A 24,357-nucleotide genomic window follows, 5' to 3' on the forward strand; every position below is an offset into this window, starting at 1 on the left:
GCAAAATGGAATAAATATCTTGTGTCCCATATGAGTAAAGTCCTTTGTGTCCCTCTCAGGCAGTAGCTTCCCTATTTAATTTCTTGCATGAGCACTGTCAAACTGAAGATCTTGCAGCATCTCTGATGTTTGGTGACGGGGGCAGATGTTTGGTGCTGTGTGGGGCAGGAACGTGCCACGTTCTGTTTGGCAGAATGGGAGCCTGTTATGTTGCTGACTAATGCCATCACTTAACTCTGACTTAAGCTGAGAGCTCATGAGTCCCAGCAGGGCAGGTAACTGCAGAACAAGAGGATTAGATGAAGCTGGGTACATCCACATCACCTGCAGACTCTGACCACTGCTCTGGTGAATTCAGAAAGTTTGCCCTGTGCCTAAGAAAGAAAATGTTTTTTAAGTGTATGTGTTGTCGTTGGCATCCTCTTTGGAGAGGGAAGAAATAAAACTACTTCGCATTTTGGGCACAAAGGTTAGTGCCACCAAGTGGCACTAAAACAGCAAAGGAAGAATAGCCAGTTAAAATGTTATCTTTTTATCTTGGATTGAAGACTAAAGCTAACAAAAATGTGTTTAAAGAATACGTGATAAAAGCTTTGACTCTCAATTTTCAGGTATATGGTATGGGAGTGCTTTAGTAGTTACCTAAAGGTGCATTCTAACACGCCCCCCACCTCCTACCCCTTGTCAGGATTCCTACTTGTTTCTGTTAGTTTCATATTACGCTGTTAATGTTTTTTAAAACCACTTTTGGCTGTTTAACCTTAGAGAGAAGACTCTCATACTTAGTCTCTGATAACTTTACTCCTCCTGTTCATAGTTTTAAGTATTGTGAAATGCAAAAACTGTGAATGAGTAATTTCTGATTACTTTTTTTAGTTCCCTGTTAGCCTCCCATATTTTGAAATAAATCCATATAACATTAAATCATAATCTTAAAAGGGTAGGCATAAATCCCTTTCTATTCTTTAAGATGTCTGAGGGAAACATGTTTCATTTTCAGACTCGTGCCTTCCACTCAGTGGCACGGTGTTGAGACCCACAGGCAATAATTGCCTCAAACAAAGTCCAGAAGGTCTGGCCTCAAGGTCACTTCTAATCTGGCAGGTACAAAATAAATAAAGCAACCTTCCCAAACTTTATTTGCCTGCCTGCTCTTTGGTCTGACTCGACTCTGACTGTGACTGGAAAATGGAATAGAAAATGCTGAGGAAAAAGCCAAATACCGTTGGTGACCTGTAAAAGTTACTGTGGTGTAGCAATTGCTAGACTTGTGCCCTGGGGACTGCACTTGCAGCAGGTGGTGGGGGTGTGTGTGCAGTCCTTCATGAGGGCTTTGGTGGCTGTCGTTGCAGTCTGTGCTGGATGAGATGATGGTGGAACAAACGGATCTCGTTCGTTTGCGGATGGTCCGAATGTCCAACGTGCCCGACACCCTTTACATGGTGAACAACGCGGTGCCGCAGTGCTGCCACATGATAACCCACCAGCAAGTCAGCACTAACCAGACCAGTCCTCCCTCAGTCATAGCCAACGAGATCCCAGGTAAGGCTGCTGGTTGCTTCCGATGCCGATTGATCTGGGGGCTTGGGCCTGGGGGAAGTGAGGGTCAGCTATTGAACATTATAATTTCCTTGGAGAGCAGCACTGCATCAGTAGTAGTCTCTTTGCTTTAGTCTCTTCTGAAGACATTACCTGGTTTTGGATGGCACAGTAACTAGTTAGAAAACAATCTGAAAAACCTTGGACTGGATAAACACTGTAGAACACTTGCTGAAGCCTCACTCTTGGTTCTCAGAGTTTTCTACAGTGTTCTCAGTTTTCTACAACCAGTTGTCCAAGATGGGTAAGATCTAGGAGGCTGAAAAATGGCAAAATACTGATTTCTTTTAAAAATTGAAAGCTGAGGAGCATAACTTACAGGGAAATCAGCTTAATTTAGTATGCCAGAAAATATTGGAAGTAGGCATTCAAAACACACTTATTTCAGTTTACCAAATCTACTTTAGCTTTGAAGTCAAAGCTGCTTCATTCTTTCTCATGGGCAAGTAGATATGGCCTCTCTTTGCTTCAGGATACTTGGTGTGACATTCCCCATAGGCAAGCCAGGAAAATATATACTAAATATATTTTGTCATTTATGCACTTGATCTTTTGGTATCAGACTGGAAGAATGTATCTAGTGGGATTCCCAAAGCATCTAGCTCTTCCTCGCTTACCCCTGTCCCATTAATACTCAGTGTGCACAGAGAATACACTGCCAAAACTTGCAACTGATGGCAGGTTGGAAAGGTCAGTGAATGTTTTGGAGGGCGGGATTAGGTAGCTAAATGACCAGGATTTAATTTAAATTCAGGGAAGAAACTGTGAAACACTGTGTAGGTGTAACCAGCTATGTGCATGTGGGATGGCTGAGGGGAGCTCTGTGGAGAACAGCCTGAAAGTCAACAGTATACAAGTCCATAAAGAGCAATTTTTGTGCTAAAATACAAAAACAAACGTGCCACAAAACGTGAGGTGATTCGATCTTGGAGCATCGTGTGTAGCCCTTTAAATGGCCATACTGGATCGGGTCAAGGATTTGTCTGTCTACCCTAAATCCTTATTCTAGCAGTCACTGGAAGTGAGTGCATAGGGAAGCACAACAGAGAAACCACATAAAATAATCCCTGTTAAATTCTGTGTGCTTTTTAACCATGTGCAGCTCGTAGCTATGCTGTGGTGGTTGGTGTTTTCTCTGTAGTTAGTAATTTTAAATGTGTTGTTAATCCATGAGTTTATGCAGTCTCTCGTTAAACTTGTGTGTACTTTTGGCATCAGTTTTTAGATCAAAATATCACATTTCAGTAGATACAGATCAGTTTGGAAGTCTCTAAAAAAGCAATAAAGATGGCATGCCAATAAGAAAAGTCATCTTCCACTACTCCCGATTCCCTGTTTTATAAACTTTTTGTGTGTCAGTTATATCTCCCTTCAGTCAACTATGTTGAAAGGAAGTAGATAAACTATTCTTGCAGATGCTAGAGCCAGGACAAAAATAATGGATTGAAGTTGCTGCAAGAGAATTTGAGGTGTTAGGAAGATTTGAAATACTGTTTAGTTATAAGTTTTCTAGGAAATTTTGTGGAATGGTTTTGATCTGTTGCTTCTTGTGATTTGGCAAGAAAATTGATAAAGCCTAAAGGGAGCTTCTGAAAACTTCTGTTTGATAAATTCGATAAAAGCACTAATTTTTTGTTTAGAAATTTACAGCTGTGGCATCTCAGCAGTGCATTACTTTCTTTCCCATACACACACAGAGAAAAGTATAAATGTACTCACCATGAATTGAATATAAAATATTTCATTATAAGATATGACTTTGATAACACTTTGCTCAATCTTAGTTTCCAAAGAAGTTGAGAAAGGCAACAGGTTCTCAGAGGTCTCCAATATTTTGCAAAAGTTCCCTGTTGGCAAGCATGAGACATCTTTACCAATCTGAAGCTCCACTGCAGCTTGGTTCTGTACAATTTAATGGGTAGGAATTATTGCCAGTCCTTTGATTTGAGCATAGATATGAGCTCTGAGCCTGGCCAATAGTTGGAGCACAGGAATTGTGTCCTGGTAACTGTCTGCTTCACTTAGTTCTGTAATTAAGCAGAAGAATTGATTGGTTTTGCCAGTGCCTCTTTGCTAGGGTGGGCAGATGGAGCCTAGTTAATTTGAGGAGATTAAAGCCTGTACCAAACCTATAACTTGTACAGAAATACATCCTAAAGTGTAGACAGAGCACAGGAGCTGCCGGGGGGAGAACTGGGCAGCATCACCCCCATGCCCCTTGGACTGGGCTCAGAACAGGGGGTTCTTTACAGCTCAGCTGTTCTCCATCTGTCCCTGGCATCTCCTTGTACCCACTGCCTGAGGACTGTATTTGCATAAATGCTGCTGGCAGTGTGTCTTAAAGCTCTTCCTGCAGCACTGTTGTAGAATGAGTTCAGCCTGTGCTGAAGCCTGTTCTAATTTGAGGCCAGGTTCTGCAAGTGGTTGGGTTTCCTTACATATTTTCCAATTTCACTTTGAATTAGAAATCCTGTAACTGAGAGAATTGTATTTTTATATATGTAATCTTTATTCTGTGTGTTTCAAACAAATAATAGTAAAGAACCCCAGAAACAAACCTGGATGTGAGAATACAGCACTTTTTAATGCAAAAGTGGTATCATTTTTATGCCTACTAGTTTGGAGAACTGCTTCAGACTTCTCTTAAATCCTCTTTTTTCCAGTATTAGCAAAATGCTGGGTGTAGCGAAACATATGGCTGCTAAATCAGGATTTTTCAGAAGAATTTAAGTGTGTGGAGGGTAGCATAGAGGACTTATTTCCAAGCCTTGAAGACTGATTAGAATGGGTTCGTTCCTCCTCCCAGCACAGGAACTCTATTGAGGGGAGGGGGAATATTTTGCACTACTTGTACTTATCCTTCATGTAAACTCTGTGAAATATGGACCAGTTGTAGTTGTGTGGTGTTGGGTTTTCTCCTTCTCTGTAATGCAAATGTGTTTTTACACTGCTCTTGCTGTATGATCTGTTTAATTTTTATGAGCTTTCATTACGGACATCTGGTCATGGCAATATAAGCACTTGTAAAGCTGTTAAAGGATCAGACGCCAGGACTTACGTATCTGAATTTGTCTTCTCTATGATATGCACATTTTCATGAGGACAGAAAGACCACAGAGAAATACCATTCATCGTCAAACAGCAGTAAGAAGTGACATGAGAAAGTTTTGCAACAGGATAAATACCCCAAATTATACACTATTTTCTTTTGGAAAGGTTTTTTTAAAATTATTTCAATATGGCTACATAAAACAGTATAATTTTAGCAGGTTTTTGTTGGCTTACAGTTTGTGTAACTTTTGTAAAATGCACTTTTTCTAGTTACGTACTGGTGTTGTGGTCTTGTGATTATAGAATTGCATTAGAAGTATGAAGTGTATGCCAAAAAAATCAGTGAATTCTCGGCCTGTACAATTCACGAGGGAACATTCAGTTGTTATTTAAGATATCCTGCCCCCACCTCCAGTCATGGAATTCCTGCATCACAAGGGGTTTACAAAAAAAGGCTCTGTTTGTGGCTCATTCTAGCAGAAGCTGGAAAAGTGGTGTATGCTTTTACCATTTGTATGGTGTGTGTTGTCCCATGTGGCTTAGTGATGCTCCATGGAGCACGTGTAAGTTGAACAGTTCTTGGCAGAATGCTCCTTAAAAAAAGAAAACAACTCGAGGCAGCCTGATGTTAGACTTTTTCTTCAGAATTGCAGTCAAACTTACTGTCTCACAGTTCAAAAAGGAATCTCTATTATCCCTACCCCATTTTCTGTTATTCTTCCAGTTCCCAATCTCCTCGTTGTGAAAGAGATGATCAAGCGGCTGCAGGAGCTGCGTCACACGGAGCAGGTGCAGAGAGCGTACGCCCTCAACTGTGGAGAAGGTGCCACAGTCAGTTATGAGATTCAGATCCGTGTGCTGCGGGAATTTGGGCTTTCTGATGCTGCTGCTGAACTTCTGCAGGTATGAAAAGCTGCTGTATAAGATAATGAATTGACCTAATTGTGCAGTGTGCAAGAGGAGCACTCTGTGTGCAGGTGCACAAGTGCTTTGAGATGCCTTCATAGCTGTCCAGGTGCAAACACCGGTTGCAGTTGACGTATATGATTTTATAAATGTGTAAGTGCAATGTATAAATACTTTTCTCAAGAGTCATTGCCACTCAAGGTGTTCTTAGTGATGCAGATTTTGGGGATGAAAAAAAATCTACCAAAGAGGGAGTTGACAAGAGGAGTAGAACCGTAACTTGAAACCTAGATTATTATTCATTCTTGAATTGGAAAGGAGAAAAAGTGGTATCTAATACTGTAGCTCTGCACAGTACGTGTCAGGACTGGGAAAACTGGAAATCCCACTTCTGTTTATACACTGCTGTTAAAGCAAATGCTTTCTTTGGTCAACTTACCCAGTGAATCTGATGCTTCACAGCCTTGAGTGCTGGTGAGGTTGTAGGTGGCACAATCAGGCAGTTACAGTACTAGCACATTTCAGGTTCCAAAGAGTGTTAGTTTAGGAGATTTTTTCTAAATGACTTCCTACTTTGTCCTGTTATATGCTGGGTTTTTGCCTTTTGCAGAATCCTCACAAATTCTTTCCTGATGAGCGATTTGGGGACGAAAGCCCCCTCCTGACAATGAGACAGTCTGGACGGTGTCGTGTTAACAGCACTCCCACTGCAGAAACCATGTTTACAGAACTGGACTCTTTTGTGGCCTTCCATCCACCACTGCCCCCTCCTCCACCTCCATACCACCCACCAGCAACTCCTATTCATAACCAGTTCAAAGTGGGCTGGAAACAAAGGGTGCCAAGTCAACATCCCTCACGTTCCTTCTCTTACCCGTGTAATCACTCGCTGTTCCACTCCCGCACCGCCCCCAAAGCTGCACCACCTGTCTACTTGCCTGGAGTGAAGGCAGCACCTCCTGACTGCACTAACACCACAGGTCTGGGGCGACAAACAGTGGCAGCAGCAGCAGCAGTGATGGCAGCTGAGAAACAAGTGGTAAGTACTGTGATTTCTCTGTCTCTGGCCACTCAAAGTACCTTAGAGAAGGAGTCAGAGGGAATTCTTGTGATGAAGTTGGCTTTGTTAAATAAAAGAGCATTTTTGTTGGTTAGGGGAAGATTTTTCTACCAAACTGGCTGTCAGCATTCTACATCCCAAAGGCATCCTAATCTCTGGGAGAATGAATGTTCCAGGGGCAGGAGCATTTTTGGAGGGGCAGGTGGCACTCATGCTTCTTGAAATCATGGAATCATAGAATACCCTGAGTTGGAAGGAATCCATAGGGATCACCAAAAGTCCAACTCCTGGCCCTGCTCAGGACAGTCCCAAGAGTCACACTATGTGCCTGAGAGCATTGTCCAAATACTTCTGAACTCTGCCTGGCTTGCTACCATGATCACTTCCCTGGGGAGTCTGTTCCAGTGCCCAACCTTTTCCTAATATCCAGACTAAATCACTCCTGACTCAGCTTCATGCTGTTTCCTCTCGTCCTATCACTGGTCACCACAGGGAAGAGATCAGTGTCTGCCCCTCTCTTCCCCTCACAAAGAAGTTGTGGACTGCAGTGAGTCTCCTCCGGATTTCAGCTGCTCCTTGTGTGGCAAATGTGGTTTGCTCTACACTAAAGCAAAGCATAAGCCAGCTTCAGTAGTGGACTGCAGGCTGTAATGCACAGGTAGAGGTAGTGATGGTATTGACTGTTCACAGGTAGATAGTCTGAAGTAAACAGGTTCCCTTTATACATATGTGAAGAATGTGAAAGCTTTACAGCTGTGAAATACTTGAAAAGGAGTAAAGCAGAAATTGGTAATTGCCAATACAAAGGGGTTTGTTACAGCATTTAAAAGCAGTCATTATCGTTGCTTAACTACAATGTGATACAATGAAATCAATGAAATATAAGATACTGGATAAAGACATAGATTTTTTTTTTTTTACAGCAGAAATAAATTACCAAATTCTTTATTTAGCATTTCCTGTACTTCACTAAGCTATCAGTGCAAAGTTGTGTCATACTGAAAACCTGCACATTAGATGCAGATTTAATCCTTGAGTTCTGAATGGAAACATGGATTTTATTTTCTTTCCCTTTAGCAATTGTCTTAAATACATTGCACTTCTGTTTAAATTTTAGGTTAAATATATAATTTTACATTAGAAATGTTTACCATTGTTTGATCAAGGGTTGGGGGTTTTGTAGCATGTCTCTCTCATTTGATCAATACTGACTTCCCTAAGGAAACCATATAGTGATCTTTTTCACATTAGAAATATTTCTGCTGGAATGTTTCCATAAATAATGCAAGGAGGAACATAGGCTTAATATGAGGGATATTTTTGTTCTGTGTTCTTTCTTCAATTTGTTAGTTACTAGTAATCAATGATTGCTAAAATTCCTTTCACTAGAATTATAAATGCAAGCAGGAATTTTAACTCTTCTGTCTGGAAGGCTATAGTGACAACATGCATGTTCCATAGCTTCCCTGCACTGTAACTCTGTGCTGTAACAAACCATTTGTTAAATTCTGCCTTGCTTAGTTTGGTAATTGGAAGTGGCTTAAAGCAGGCCTGCCTTTAAGAAGTTTAACAGTACAGTGTCCTTTACTTCATAGTCAAGGCAAGATGCATTTAAAAGGAGTTATTATTGTGGTACAACAGCTTCATGAAGGAAACAAGCAGGAAGGTGAAGCTTGGTGGATACATATGTTCTTTAAACAGCGCAGGAAATTCTCAGGCTAAGGTTGGCTAGGGATTAAGAAAATGCCATTTTGGATTAGGAAAACCATCTTACGTACCGCTTTTGTCTTTGTTTCCATGGACCAATTTCTTTTCTTTTCCAGTGTACTCAGCCCTTGCTAAATGACCTGATGCCAGATATTGCCATGGGTGTGTCAGCGATGTCTTTAAAGGACAGAAGATTACCAGAGCTCACGGTCGACACAGAGTTAAGCCAGGTGGTTACAGAGGTAGGGCCTGGCCCACCCCAGCACATTTCATGTATTCAGAACAGACACATGCCTACTGCTCGGAAAAAACATGCAATAGAGCAAAAAATAGATGCTCGAGAAAATCCGCAGGAATATCCTGACTTCTATGACTTCTCCAATGCTGCATGCAGACCCTCTACTCCAGCACCCAACAGGCACAGTCCTTCGCCTTCACAAGGCATTTATTTTGGCCCAGATTTGTATAGCCACAATAAGGCATCACCAAGTGGCTTAAAGTCAGCCTATCTACCTTCCCAGATATCTCCTAAAAAGCAAGAGGACTCTAGGAGGGAATACCTGCTCTCACAAGATGGGCATCAACACAGGCAAAAGAATGAGCCAATACACCTCGATGTCTTAGAACAACCCCCCCAGCGACTGGACTTGGCCTTGGCTAACCAGGAAAATGCTGGGAATGGCCCTGTTCATGTCCGGGGAAGAGCAAAAATGGAAACGGATTTAACCTATGGGCTAACCTCCAACAGACCTTCGCTCTCTGCCTACACCTCTGAAATGCCAGAAGAGAGACCCAGTAGGAGACTGGCAGATGATGAGCCATTGGAACATGGAGCACAGAGAAATGCAGATTTGGAAAGGGAAGATGCAGTAAGCAGAGGAAGGAGGTCTCCCAACAAACCAGACTTCCTGTACAAAAAATCTGCCCTATGAAAGCAACCTCCACTATTTCTCTGTGCCTAAGAGTTGTAAACATCCCATTCCTTGCAACTTTTGGCCTCACTTCTGTCAGACAAATCCCTTCATGCCAGCAGAAAAATTCAGCTTCGCTCACTTCTTTTGTACATACATTGCTTTGCTAGAGACAGCATGTTATCAATTTTGTTTTAATGCTGCTTCTGGTTTTAATTTGTGGGAATTTTTTTTTTTGAGCAGATTTAATTAAGCCTTTAAAAAAAAAAAAAAAAACACACCACAAAACCGGTACCTTTTTTCTACAACCTGGTAGCCTTTTGCACCTGCACATCTATTTTAGTGTATTAGTTTTGTACTAATATGTTAAACTTTAATGTCACATTTAAAGGACTGTATTTTCATACTTTTGCATTTATCCTTTCACATGCCGATTCCCTATGTGCATTGGGTTGCACATTATGAAATGTATTTTCTTATGAGATAGTAACAACCTGTTTATTTTTTAATTATAGGAATTCCAAAGAACAGCACATCAAAAAACCTACATTTTTAGTTAGATTTTTTTGTTTGTTTGTTTGGATTTGAAATCTTCCTGATTTTTATGACTACAGCAAGAATCCAGTCTAATGTTTTGTTTGAAAAGTTTTGGCAGCTGGTCTTATCCTTATATAGATAGCAAACCCACTTCAAGAATTACATTTGGGTTTTTAAGAGTTCAGAGGGAAATTTAGGAGTCCAAATTCTAGTGAATTCACTGGAATATGACAGCTTGAGTCTGTTTGCTTCTGGTTCAGCTGTGCCCATTGAGAACTCCATGATTACCCACAAGCACTTACTAGACAGATTAGAATTGTTGATTTGCCCATGCAGAGATAAATGTAGAAATACTATAAAAATGATAGTAACTACTTGTTCTTCCAGCTGCTCATACATGGGGATAGTGAAGACCAGATTTGTGGATTCCTGCTGAGTCGGAGTGTCAGGAAGACAAGGCATAGTCAACAACCTTTGCTGTTGCCTGAACCTGAGGGAGGGTTCCCTCTCCCGGAGGTGCCGAGGTGACTGTCCATTGCCTTGCTTTCTCCTGCCTACGGTTACAAAAGGGCTTCAACTCTTGGTGATGTCTTTTAGTGTTTCTTACCTGATCTCACGTGTTGCGGACTCCATGACTGCAGCTCTTCTGGGAGCAGAATCCCAGTGAAGAGTCTCTGCTTTAGCATCATGACACATGTGAAGCTTTAGCACTCTTAAATTATGCCTCCATTTCCTGAGTTTGCTTTTTGAAAGCACAGAAATGAGATGCCTCTTAACAGGATGTGAGGAGGGAATGATGGTGATCTGGGGTGGGGTTCACCAATGCACCGGGTAGGGGGGAGGGGGGTGGTTACAGTTATTAAGTGCATCCTTAATACTCACTGTGCAGTTCTAGCAACAGATTCATTGCATTCAGGATAGGGATCTGATGCCACTGCAGTGTAGTGATTGCTGGTAAAGGCCTGTTTGGGGGGGTTTAAATGCAGTTTCTATAATACATTTCCCTGTAGTAGAACACTTTAGTCCCATGTGTGACCTTAGGACTTCTTTAAGGTTATGTTGAGTGGATCCCTGCAGCTCAAAATGCTTAACACTGTTTTAACAGAAGTCTTGCTGCAACTTTACTTTTGGTTTTAGTTGATGGCAGATTCTTAGCTAATGTGTTTCATTAAAGTATGCTGTGTTTCCTGCATATGCATCTGTAGACCTCCTGCCTCCATGGAAGCTCTGCAGACGCTCCTTTTGAGATGCAGCCATGGAAAACATGGTGTAGGTTTGGAACAGAAACTGTGCAGGTGATGTCTTGTGGGTGAGGGGAGATTTCTTTCTTTTTTACTTCTGTCAGCCTTTTTAAGCTGTTTTTTTGCCCACAGTCGAGGCACTTGGTGGTCCTGGCTTCATCACCCATATGTGGGATTTCCATGGGATGGCAGTGTAGAACATTGTTAAATGCAAGGTGTCAGTGGGGAGATGGTGCTGCTGCAGGTTGGTGACTGAGGTTCATGGGGTTTCTTGTGAAGATCGAGCATGGTGCTGTCTGACTGCGCAGCTGTAACCGCACATGAGGGTCTCATCCTCGCCAGCATGGGACCACCTCACCAGAAGCATTAACTTTAGTCTCACACAAGAACCCTGAAACTCCCTGCACTTGCATCATGTATGTGTTGGCGGCTTAATTACTAAAAAGTTAGAGCTGTCCTCAGAAGACTGATTATTCTGAATAATTTATTTTTACCTAAAACTGATAGATGTACTTCAGGAAAACTATTTTAGTTGTCACAGTTTGATGTGGCACTGTGTACCTGGACAGAGCTGGGGCTGAGATCTGCAGATAAAACTTTAAAGTTTGACATTTTGTGGGGGCGTGGCTGATGAAGGTAAGAAGTTTTGAGGTTATGGTTTGAGGAAAATCATGAAATGCTGTGGCTTTGGAATAAGCTGGTGAGAAATGCCTCGGGGGAGGACACGTCTGTGTTTTAGAATATTAAATTGCTTCTGAAGTCTCAGGAGCTGAGCAGTATTCAAAAAAGAATCAAGTGTTTAAAAGTAGGTGCAGAATGAAAGACAAGTCTTTCTGAGGCCACAAAGACAATCAGGCCATGTAGACAATCTGTTTTCACTTGTATATTTTGAGTTGGGAAGAAGATGGCAGCTAATGGCAGCTGATTTGAAGTGGAAAAGAAGGATTTGTTGAATTACTGGAACTGGATTATTTTACTCCAGCATAGGATTTCCTATTTAGTTGGATGTGCAGAGGGAAGGGAGAAACCATCTTTTCTTAGAAGCATTATTCAGAAGCCAGTGTTCATACTACATCTCACTCACACAACAATTGTACCTGTGCTACTACTTCTTATTCTCTGTCTACTGAAACTTTGGTGCAGAAGCTCCTTGTTTACATGAAGCACTTTGATTAGGCTGGAAATTGACACCTTTTCCTCCTATAAATTTGATGGAGATGACAGATTACTGACTATTTTGCTTGGATAGAGGTATAAACATTGTTTTCTTGAATGAGGGAGACTTGTGCTCCTTGTTCTATTAAAGAGAGAGCTCAGACTTGTATTTAGTGAGTAAGATGCAAAAACTTCTTATTCCCTTTTCCCCAACTACCCTCCCTCTTTTCCTTAATATATGGATGAATAACTTAATTCCTAAAACACATTTTTTCCTTTAAAATGTTTTGTTGTTCTACGGAATTACTGTAGCTGTGTATTAGTAACTGCTGTGTTGATTGGCAGTTTCCTGTTGTATTTTTCCTGTTCTTAAGGACTTTCTCTTATGAAAATTAAGGCTGTGGCCACCTGTACTTGTAAAGCCTTGGGTTTTGGTCCTGAAATGTCCCAAATGTTTGTCTTAAGGTTTTCTTTGGTTTGGTGGGGGTTTTGAGGGGGTTGGGTGTTAGTTTTGTTTGGTTTGTTTCTTTTGGTTGGTTTTTTTGGTTGGGTATTTTTTTGTTTGTTTGAAAGAACACTAAAGCTGTTTGAGGCACTGTTCCTTCTTCTAATAATTCTATGCTTCTATGGTAGAGGTGGTGCTGAGCCCTGTGGGGTACAGGGAACAGCTGAGAGGGAAACTTGTAAAACCGCACTTGGGGTTTCTGTAATTACCTGTACTGCCAGGAGGCAGCCCTGCCTTTGGCAGCATTATGGATTTGTTTCTTGTCCTTGTGTTGTTACTGGTATAAAGTCAAGTGCCTTCAATGCTAAAGGCTCAGAAAACTTTCTTAAACTGACTTCATGTCCTATGCAAGTGTTTTTTCTACAACCTGCATAACCAGTACTTTGTAAAACTTGTTTACGCTTCAATTGTACATAGTGTTTTTTAAAAAAAAAAATAGTATTTTTATTTAGGTACCTCCAAACTTGAATTCTAGTCTTGTGTGATGCATTGTAAAACAATACATTTCTCTTTTGAGTACCATTACAGTTGTAAAAAGGTTTTCACTGGTTCTATTTTTCTACTGTTGCTGAGAAGCATGTAACACTGACTTTATCCTACATATAGTTGGCATTTCAAATAAATGGCTTGTATAGAACATGCTTGTGTGGCTGCTTCCCGTGAACTGTGACCGGCAGCACTGGGCTGGCTACACCCACCACCCTGTCCTGCTCACTCCAGGCTGGCGGACTGAGGGCCTGCGGGAAGGAGCAGAGCAACACAAAGAGAAAGGTGCCCTCTGACTGTAAAGGCTCCTCAGACTGACAGGGTTTGTTCCTCCTGGGGGGGAAAAAAGTACCCAATAATGCTTTGAACATCAAAGACATGATATAAAACTGTAAAAAGAGGGATTCAGAATCCGTGGCACTGATCAGGCATTTTTAAAAAGGAAAAAGCATTTCAGTGAAAGAGCTCTGTGAGTTCTGTCTAGAGCCTGATGGACTGAGGCCATTCCCTGTGAAAGGCAATAGGGCTCAGAGCTGGGGCCACGGGACACAGCCCTGGATCCAGAAGTGTGCGCTCAGCTGGACAGACACATTTAGTACTTGGCACTCCCAAGTTGCAGTTTTGCTGCACTGGCTGACTGTTCATTACATCTCATTCACAAACAAGTGTCTCATTGCTTCAGAGTGATGACTGAAGTTCAGAAATGTCATCCAGTCGCTTGACTGGTCTCACTTTGATGTACAAGAGCAAAATACTGTGAACTACGTTCTGACACAGAGCAGAGGTGCATGAGCACAGCAGGGCTGGGGCTGGGCCTCACTGCAGCACTTCTGTGTGCCCTGGGGCCTTCTTAGTGTGTATTTATTGTGGAGAACAACACAGCTTGGAAAACTGAGGTGTTGGGTTCAGGGTGATCTGAGCTCAGAGCTGGAACCCAGGACAATGATTGCCTCTGGGCACCCTCTCCCTCACCCTTTCAGTGAACTACAAAAATGGCAATACAGAGCAAACATACCCCCATCCTGCTTTTTTCTTACTTGCTGGCAGGATGCAAGGCCCTTGTTTCACACCTGGGTTAGGTGGAGGCAAAGGTCTAGGAATCCTGGGCTTGACTCAGCCCCTGGGATGTATCTTGGTCATCACTGGGCTCCCTGTGTCTGCCTGGATCTTGAAAACAAAACACTACAGCAACACTGAGAAAAAACAAGACAGTACAGATTGAACAGTTCTTTAATTCTTTTTATATTGTAGTTAGATGTGCAGTTACAACTCCTGTAACAGTTGCTACCAAAAAACAGCATGTACAATACCTGGAGTTAAATTTAAAAGCAACTAGGAAAGGGACCTGAGGGTTCTGATCAATGGCAGGTTGGAATGCATCAGCAGTGCCCTGGCAGCCAGGAGGGCCAACAGTGTCCTGGGGGGCATCAGGCAAAGCATCAGCAGCTGGTCAAGGGAGGGGATTGTCCCGCTCTGCTCTGCACTGGGGCGGCCTCACCTTGAGTATTGTGTGCAGTTTTGGGTGCCACAATATAAGAAAGATATTAAGCTATTGGAGTGTCCAAAGGAGGGCAACAAAGATGGTGAAGTGGCTGGAGGGGAAGCCATAAGAGGGGCAGCTGAGGTCACTTGGTCTGTTCAGCCTGGAGGAGACTGAGGACAGACAGTGTGGCAGAATGTCCACAACTTTCTCCCAAAGGGAAGAAGATCTGGTGATCTCTTCACTATTGTGACCAGTGACAGGACTTGAGGGAATGGCCTGAAGCTGAGTCCGGTGAGGTTTAGGTTGGGTTATGAGGGTGGTTGGACACTGGAACAGGCTCCCCAGGGAAGTGGTCACGGCCCCAAGCCTGACAGAGTTCAAGAAGCATTTGACAATGCTTTCAGGCACATGGTGGGATTCTTGGGGTGCCCTGTGCAGGGCCAGGAATTGGAATTGATGATCCTGATGTGTCCCTTCTAACTCAGCATATTCTATAATTCTATGAAATGGATGAGCTGAGCCTCTGTGCTACAACTAGTTTTTGTAAATAAAGTGGTCAGAAACAGTTAATAGTGAGAATGATAAAGGTCTTTGTTCTCAAAAATCATTAACACAGAAGCAGAATAGTACCCCATGGTATAGAAATCCTCAAAAACTAGAACTTTAATGTATGTTTTGGGGGCTGAAGGTAAAGAAAACTAAAAACTACATTAGGCTCCAAAAATTACAAAAAGTCAATTCTTAATTGCGGCTAAGTGTAGAGTCTTAAAAGTCAGTGAAACATCTCCCATGCTTATCACAGTGGTTATAAAAAGACCATGTTTCATACTGTAGCAAAATATCAGGATGCTTCAGGGTTTTCAGCAACATTTATGAAGTAGAATAATTTGCTGTAGGCTAGTTTTTGAAATCAAAGCACATTACAAGTCCTATAACAAACCCCCCATGCTTAGTTTGTAATTCAGTACCTCCTCCTAGATATTGTTTATATTCTAATAAGTGAATTGACATCATGTGACAATTTTTTTCATGTAAAACATCACTGTACAATATTAGAAACAGATTTTTTAATGTATAAAACCAGATAGAACATTCTGTTGCATCAAGCCTAACCTCTGATTCCCCATTTCTGACCTGCCCAGGGAGTGCTTCCCCAGCGGTGAGCGAGCAGGCAGCAGTGACAGTGGTTTGGCTGCCCTGGAGGGACCCGTGGGTCACCCACAGCCACAACTGTGTCCGCTCCAGCCACTGAGAAGCCATGAGCCCTGCACAGGAACAGACACCTCCTGGGTGCAGGGAGCCCTGGCCAGAACTGCTGCACCCCAAAGGGCGAGACAGAGCCATTTACAGCAGGAAAACAAGGAGCTCGTTCCCTGCACTGCAGAGAGGGGAGGGCAGGGCAGGCAGAGCCCACGTGGGTTTAGCACAGCCTACAGCTCTAGGCACTGACAGGAGGCTAAAGGGTGAAAGGCTACGGGGAACAAACAGTGACACACTGTTCTGGTAACAAGCCAACTCTCCCTGGAGACAAGGCTGGCTTTTGGGGGAATGCAAAGTTGATCGGTACCAAAATCCCTCTAACTGCAACGGTAAGAACCTGTTAAGAACGTGTTTTAGTTGCTACAAATAAAGTAGGAGACAAAATGAAGATGTTTCTTGGACAGCTGGATTTTGATGAGAAGCTGATATACTGAGATACTGAAGATGCCTCTTCTGTTTGCCAGTGAATATTGTTTTCCCAGTGGTCCTTTCAGACCCAAACCCTCTCAGTCTAACTACAGTAGTACTGCATCCTGTTAGTCCGTCGCCTTTTCCGTGACTGGAATTCTTCAAAGAAGTGCTGAATGTCTTCTCTTTTAACCACCTAGAAGAGCATGAAACCCAAGTTTTGGTGTGGTGCAAGAGCTCAATTGAAGGATCCCGGTTTTTATCCCCACATGCAATACACAAAGCACAGAAAAGCAAATATCCTGCAGTTTCTCTGATACACCTTCTGTTGCACCCAAAGGAGACGATTAATGCCCAAATTCTACTACAGAGAATACAAACAGGGAAACGAGTTCCCCTAAGGCAGAACAAACACATGGAGCAAAGCTCCCACTGGTACTTTGACCTCTTGTTTTTACCATAAGAAAATTTAACACAAAGAAAGATCTTCATTAGCTCACTTCAGTCTCATTCCTATGTAACTATGAATGGCAATACAGCAAATCTGCCACCAAAATGCAAGTGTTAATGAATAATAGCAGGTGCATTCCTGCAGGAAAACAACTGACAAGACTGACAATCATAGGTAGTCTTTATTCTTCTAAGGGTTTAAATTCAATCTAAGAAAAACCAGAAAATTTAAGAGCTTTTTCTCCCTGAATACTTCTACTAGAATAACAGAAGTTTCCTTTAAATGTAAGAACTGCTCTTAGTACTTTGCAAACAGATTTCTGTAAAGTCCCCATTACCTCTCAGCAACGCCATTAAGGAAATATAACTGTTAAATTCCAGTGAAATCAGGAATTTCTAATTTCTACTGCAGCACCAGCAACTCCAAGAGACAGGAAAAAATATTACAACACAGCATCATAGTATTCAGCACCCAGCCCTCAACAATTCTTTAAAACACATTTTCTGGCAAACAAATTCTGGAAGTTGCCCCTTACCGTTCCCTCATCTGCAAACCTCCTGAGATAGTCTGTCAGTTCCGTCTTTAAATCATTGTATTCTGAATGGCACAGCAAAAGCAAAGAAAAATAAAAAAAAAAGTAAGATATCCAGTTTTAGTTTAACACTGGCTCAAGCAGACAATTTGTTCTACTCCTTGTCATTCATTAGGTTTATTTCAGACAAATCTAGGCTTGAACTGGATTATAATTAATAATAATTAAAAAGACGAGTTCAGGTAAACATGAGAAGCCTAATAATTTATGAGACTAACCTATGCAGTGGAATATCTGTTTGTGTTGATTTCAGAGCAATGTATAGAGTTCAGTGAATGAATCAGTACAATTAATTAAAAGACACTGCAAAAGCCAGTGTGGGTCATGGCAGAAAGTTCCAGCCTGTAACTCGGGATTGGCCAGCTGTCCTCTCCAGAGTGCAGAGCCCTCACCCAAGAGGGAAACACAGCTCCAGGTATAAAATACCTCAGCAATGCTTTGTCAATATTCTCTGCAGCAGAGCTGCAGGGGACACCTGACTGGCACTCTCCAGACAGGAGACTGCCAAACAGCAGAACAGGGTAAGATAAATAAGCCAGACAGCATAAGTGCAAATTAATGTTAAATATACACATTAAATACATTACAATCAATACAGTACCTAAGATGTTAAACTGGGTGAAGGTTCGCACACCATCTAGTGTCTCACTCTAAGCTGAAGTTGTAAGAAAGGGCCAGAGAGGACCAACTTCTCCAGAGTAATCCTGGCTGAGGTGTGCAACCTGTCAGTCGTCTGCATGTTACTTCAAAAATAGTTTTGACACTACACTGCAATACCTGATACTAATGTCTTGTGGGAAGCTGTTCAGTTAAAGTGTTAAGGCATATTCTAAAAATGAAGTTGTATTTACCACAGATGAGTTCCACTTGCTGAACTCTGTTCATGCTGTTAAGGGTGTCCATTAAAGGATCTCTTCTCTCCGTCTCTTGGTCACTGGTACCTTTATTTTCATAAGCCAAGACAGTGTCACATTCGTCTGTCAGGAACTGGACTTCAAGGTCTGAATACATTTTCTGGAGAATAAAGTAAAATTTACTTTTACGTGACAAAACTTCTCAGATGGGAGATGCTCTCCCCCAATCCTTTTTGTGTTCCAAGGTCACAAAGAACAGCAATTATCAGGTAAATTTGTATCCAGCATTTCAGACATTTCCCCATACCGACTTCCAAAGCAATCCTAGATTTAAGCAACAAAGAAAATACAAACGTTTAGAAGCTCCTTTGTGCTATATTAATTCACAGGAATCAATGTGGATTTTTATGTGGGGTGAAGGGGTTTTTCAGTGTTTATATGCAGAGTAAGAACATTTACACAGATTTTACCTAAAGCTCTCCAAAGATTCTCTAGGAGCTCCTCCCTGCCTCTCCCAGATCAGTGATGGTAATGAAGAGAGCATACATACCAAACAGTCTTCACAGGTGCATAATTTGCTCCTCCAGTTTGATGGCCAAAAGGTAGCAGTATCTTTTTTCAAGAATGGCTTACTTTGGAGCTCCTTCAGCTTGCAGACTGGTTCCTCACTCTTAGTAACTACCTGAATTAAAATGAGACTGTTCAGCACCCTGTAACATCACTTCGAAGACACTCCGTTCTTTCTGGCATGTCCATTTCCTTAGGCAAGATTTTTCTTTTGTCTCAAAGACATTTATTTTTATAAAAAACCTGTATTACCATCCACATGAGGATTCTGATGTGGTTTTAGCAATTTCCACTAGAAATTTCTGTAGAAATTTCCTGCAATAGCTGTAAGTGTTTAAGAACTCAGAGCTGGACCATCACACAAGTGCAGTTACAACACATAATACCCCTGTGTAATAACAGAAGTCCCCTCAGTGTCCAGGCCAGCTGGCTGACAAGAAGGGACAGATCTAACCCATCTGCAAACAGACACCACATCCTTGGACAGCCCTGTCCCACATCCTACACTGTGCTCCACAGAGACTGCGCGTCTGAAGTGTCAGTGACTGAAGAGGAACACGGGAACAGACTGGATGCATTCACCCCTTCCCTGAGCCTGTGCACAGTGAGGTGGGCTTCACCTCACCTATCAGCAGTAGGAAGCTGTGCAGGTCAGAAAAGAAGGTACACTCTACCTCGGGACAGGCAGACCCAGAGCTGGTGGATGGTTCATTAAACTGTTCCGTTTGCTTTTCCTCCTTTGAGTCTTGGTGTTCCACTCCACTTTCTTTTTTTATTTCTTTTTTCTGCTCTTCACTTTCCTCAATCTTCAGGACAATCCTTTCATCTTCAAGAGAGTTCACTTTGGTCAAAGGAGGAACTGGAAGACATGTACCCACATAAGTGAAAATACTGTGCCAGACAACATACAGGCCACCACAGATGTTCTCTCTGCTTCACAGTGCGGTGCTGGAGAGCACCTAGATCCCCTCATACACTGCAAGGTCCTGGATACACTCTAAGCTGTCCAAACACACAGTCACCGAGGTATAGAAAGAAACTGCTCCTTCTTTCACCATAGTCTCCTTCAGCTCTCACACCCCATTCTAAACTACTCTGCTTCCCAAAATCTGGGAAGCCCTAGGAGAGGGAAGAGGGTATCACAGTTTAAGATCTGATTTGCTTTACCTGCTAACTGTGATGCATAAGCCCACAGGAAATGGCAATGCTTCATGCAGGCCTGGCACACCATTTCATGGAAGTCTCCACTTTCAGGGGGAACTGCACCAAGATGCTGTCAGGAACAAGCACACAGTAGTGAAACATCTGCTGCAAATTAATAGACAACTCCAGGTTTAGAGGAAGGAAAACATCATCTGCCATCACATTTTCAGAACAAGCAAACACTTTCCCTAACTTTCTACAATGACTATTAGAACAATGTGAAGACTGGAAAGAGCTGATAAAAAATTCCAGGAAAAACTCAAATAACTCTGTCTACACTCTTTCATGCCTTCCACATACCCAGAAATCTCATTTCTAAATAATATTCTGCTAAACTGTCCCAAACATAGGAAAGGTGAAGACAGCTCTTGCACACTGCACATTTCAACTCTTAAATGACTTTTTACAATTCCTTCCTTACATGTAAAAGATTGTAAAGTCTTCATACTGATAACATACGTAATTCAAGAATTAGCTCCCAAAGCTCTCCATAAACTGGTGAGAACTATTTGGGCAATCAAAAGTGGCTTTCTTTTTAAAAGCATTCCTTTAAAGTTCACAGTGTGCAGCACAAGAGTCTTCATTCCCACACTTACACAAAAGAATCCAACAGTTTATCTACAGAACACATAACTGAAGCCAATCATCTTTTTTTACTATTCTTTGATCTTGCAACTTCAAACATGAAATATCACTCGTGCCCTTCGAGGCACAAGAGGCTGAATTCTTACTGCTTACCCATTAAGTAGGACACTCACCACAGTGCTGGGCTGCTTTTAAAACATTTTCCCAAAATTCCAAATCAGGAACAAACAGCACAGTCTGTTCCTCGCTACTTAAATGAATTAGAAGTTTAAAAGGCATTATTTTGAATGAAGAACTATTCAGGTAGTTGATAATGGTGTGCCTCAGTAAGAATCTTTTCCTCATCGACTGTACTGATCTGAGTTTTCCAATTAAAGAGACAGCTACAAAACTATTAATTTATTTCAAAGTGGTAACCTTCAAAAAGGTAGGACTCTTCCTAGTGTTTCTGGACTGGACAGCAGTGCAAGATTAGACTTTCAATGTTCCTTTGCATAGGATGAAAACAAATACCTTAAAACTCACGTAATACTCTGTGTTTTGAGAACCACAGCAAACTTCCCAAGTAAAAACAACCACACAAAACTAACCAGCACTAACTCATTTCTGTGCAAATGGCAATTCTGCTATTTTTGGTTTCCTTACCCTTCCATGGAACCAGTCTTCACAAACTATGCATTGGATCATCTCATCTGGAATCTAGATGAACAGTCATATAATTAGCATTAATAGCAGCCTCAAACTTTCACAAGCCTCAAACTGCAGTATTATATAAAGTCTGCTCGGGTGAATTGCATTTCCCTCTTCACTCCCCACAGGGAGCTGCCATTAATAAGCAGTTAGTGCTTCACCAGTCAGTTTGCTTCCCCCAGGTTCAACAGCTCATGTCACATGTCATATTAATAAGGCTGAGGAAATTCCCACTTATTATTACAAAATCTGTTTTCCCAGCAGGGCAAGACCTTCTCACACAAAGAGCTGATAAAAGTTAATACGTTGCTGTTACCTTTCTTCCTGTAAACAGAAATGCATGAACAGGCAGCTCAACAGAAGGAAGATCCTGATACTCATGAAGTCATCAGGACTGTATAGGAATGCCAGAATCTGAACTTAACTGGTCATGATGCAGCACAGTACAAACTGCTTTGTTATGAAACAATTATTAATGAACGACCTCTTCAGAGATGTTTAGCTATCTGTGCACTTCACAGAGGTGAGCTTATAAAATACTTTTGTTCATAAGTGAAAGACTTGTGCCTTCCTTATTCTTTAAAACACCTGACTTCTCTGACTGCAAACAGCATGTGCAAACCCAGTGCTGTGTTTTAGTACTTCAAACAGACAAAAAATGTTGTGGCTACTGTAAAGGGAAGCTAAAGCCAGTGCTACAAGACAGACTCTCCCCAGCCCAGCTGCAGGCACCAGAAGCAGGTTCTGGTCTCTCCTAGCACGTGCAATGTGCTTATTCTGCACTCACATGTTCCTCAAGACAATGAGGAACCCATCCCCTGAGAGAACTCTACAACTCCAGAGGGGAAAGCAGAGAACTGCAGCACCACTTTGTCCAAATGATGGTTTGTCCTCCTCATCTGCCTTTAAGGCATATACATATTTTACCATTAAAAAAAAAAGAATTAATTACCTTTATACAGCACATGACAACCAATATGGAACTTAAGATTTCTTAAAGTGGGATCTTCCTTACAAAGCAGCTCAGTGACCACTCTTTATACAATATCTTGCATAAATACCATCTATATACGACTGCTACTGTGTTTTGTATTTCTTACCTCATCTTCAGGATCAGGATAAGGTCTTTTACAAGTACAGTATAATCCGTAGAAATTGTCATTATATTTGTTTCCTGCATTCACCTTGGCCTTTTCCTGGGAGGAAGGAAGAAGTGTCTTAATAGACAATGCAGTGAAAAACAAAAGACAGAAAATATGCATAATCTGGAAAAAAACAATTTCTGTTCCATCTTAATTCCTAAAAGCAATCATTACATTCATCAGCCTGAATATCCAAGAAGAAACATATTATCCAGACACCTGTACTGTAAAGTGAGCAACAAATAGGGCATGTGAGGAATGCTTAAGTTGAAAAGCAAAGAGGAGAAACAGTCTGCCCACCTTTGTAACAAATGGCAACTGTGCTGCCAGACATTAATGGACAAATGCTGAAGTTCACTTAACCTGTACAGCTGATTTTGCACTAGACTGATGCAGAAGGAAAAACCACTTGATCCATTTCACTAAATGGATTCATTTAAATGATAAACGGTAACATGTTAAACTTGTCACACCTGTCTCTGCAGGGATCACTGCACTGCAGCTTAGCTGACTAGCTCTGGATCCCTCCCAGTTCTCCCAGAATAAAACGGACATACACAAAACCACTGACTGTTTCTACATTTGGACTGTTATTATCCTGGGAGCAACACTGCAGGCAAGCTAAGCAGCGTCCTGTTACTGCTTCACAGATTACCAGCTACCTGACAAGTTCAAAACACCCACCAAGTATGAAAGCGTAGGCACCTTAATACAGCAAAAAACATCAGTAGGCTCTGGTGACAACCTGTCAGAAAATATTAGGGCACTAATGCCACCACAAAGAAGGAAAGGAAACTGTCCCTTTGACAGCAGCACAGCCTTAAATCTCCTTAATGCAACTGCAAAACTGCAGCCCGAAAGATTCCTCTGAACCCAGCTTAAAACTAATGAGATATATTAGTGCAGACACCTCAACATGCTGCTGGCAGCGCAGCAATTGCTGCATTCATGGATGACAAGGACCAAACGTTCCCTCTCCTCCCAACATTTCCCTTTGGTCCCTCAACAGTTTTATCTCCTGCTGTAATACTCCCTCCTCTCTTAACTTGCTAGGAAGGTGGGAGGCGTCGCATGAGTCAGCTCCGGCTGAGGCGAGGCACCAGCCTCCCAGGAGTGTGTTATTTTGACTCTAAACGTCTGAAAACCCGCCTGAACTCACCGGGAGTAACTTGCACTGCAGATTCTTGAACTTGCTATTCCCACAGTCACAGCGGAAATTCCTGGAAAGAAAAACGCAGTGTTTCAGGGGGGTTTATTAACCGAGAACGCACTGGGTTTTGTGTTCATAACAATTCCCAGGAGTTTACTGGGAGCCACGGGAGCTGTGAGGGACCCGCCGGCGCCTGAGGGGGCGCGTGCTCCCCCCCGCCTCCGCAGCGCGCGCGCTTCCCGCCGCCGGCACGCGAGCCCCGCCCCTCTCCCTTCACCCCCGTCCCGTCCCGTCCCGTCCCGTCCGTACCTCTTCGTGTACAGCTCGAAGAGCCGGTGCGTGCCGTGGCACTCGTAGCTGCAGGCCAGGCAGATCCCCGCCGGCTCCGCGCCGGGCGGCGTGCAGGTGCTGCAGGCGTACAGCGCCTGCCGCTTCACCGCGCCCTGCGGGAGACACCGACCGCCCGCGGGATTGAGGGGGCGCCCGGGGGAGAGGGGAGGGACAGCCCCGCCCCGCACCCCCGCCCCTCTGCCCCACCCCGCCCCGGCCCCGCCCACTCCCCCAGCCCGCGGCCCCCCCGGCCCCGCCCCCACCTGTGAGTAGCTGCAGCGCTCGTGGTCGCTGCCCCCCAGCACGGCCCGCGCTTCCTTCTCCAGCTCCTCGTTCTCCGCCAGCACCTCCGCCAGGGACACCACGGGCTCCTCGGCGCCGCTGCCGCCGCCGCTGCCCGGCTCGGCGCCCTCGGGAGCCGCCGCCTCCATGTCCGGGCTGCGCGGGCCGCGAAGCGCGGCGGGAAACGCGGGCGCGGGGAGGC

At 42.9% G+C, this 24,357-nt stretch overlaps 2 protein-coding genes across 3 annotated transcripts in view; one reads left to right on the plus strand and one right to left on the minus strand.

Moving 5' to 3' along the window:
• BTBD7 (BTB domain containing 7) overlaps positions 1-13,309 on the plus strand; it is a 55,852-nt gene extending 42,543 nt beyond the window's left edge. For both annotated transcript variants that reach the window (XM_027637614.1, XM_027637615.1), the window contains 4 exons: positions 1,353-1,542; positions 5,375-5,553; positions 6,167-6,595; positions 8,440-13,309. In XM_027637614.1, coding sequence (XP_027493415.1) covers positions 1,353-1,542; positions 5,375-5,553; positions 6,167-6,595; positions 8,440-9,255 — 1,614 coding nt within the window. In that variant the 3' untranslated portion in view covers positions 9,256-13,309. The remainder of the gene's footprint in view (positions 1-1,352; positions 1,543-5,374; positions 5,554-6,166; positions 6,596-8,439) is intronic.
• Positions 13,310-15,211: 1,902 nt separating this feature from the next.
• On the minus strand, positions 15,212-24,339 carry UBR7 (ubiquitin protein ligase E3 component n-recognin 7 (putative)). The gene is made up of 11 exons (XM_027637616.1): positions 24,137-24,339; positions 23,853-23,986; positions 23,553-23,613; positions 22,352-22,447; positions 21,207-21,260; positions 19,941-20,046; positions 19,448-19,632; positions 18,757-18,888; positions 18,204-18,366; positions 17,296-17,357; positions 15,212-16,505 (listed from the first exon to the last, which is right to left on the minus strand). Exons 1-11 carry the CDS (start codon positions 24,302-24,304, stop codon positions 16,413-16,415), a joined length of 1,254 nt encoding a protein of 417 aa, XP_027493417.1. The 5' UTR covers positions 24,305-24,339; the 3' UTR covers positions 15,212-16,412.
• Between the last annotated feature and the right edge of the window lie 18 nt (positions 24,340-24,357).

The sequence above is a fragment of the Corapipo altera genome, unplaced genomic scaffold (assembly GCF_003945725.1).
Source record: "Corapipo altera isolate COAL_440 unplaced genomic scaffold, ASM394572v1 23, whole genome shotgun sequence".
Lineage (NCBI taxonomy): Eukaryota > Metazoa > Chordata > Aves > Passeriformes > Pipridae > Corapipo > Corapipo altera.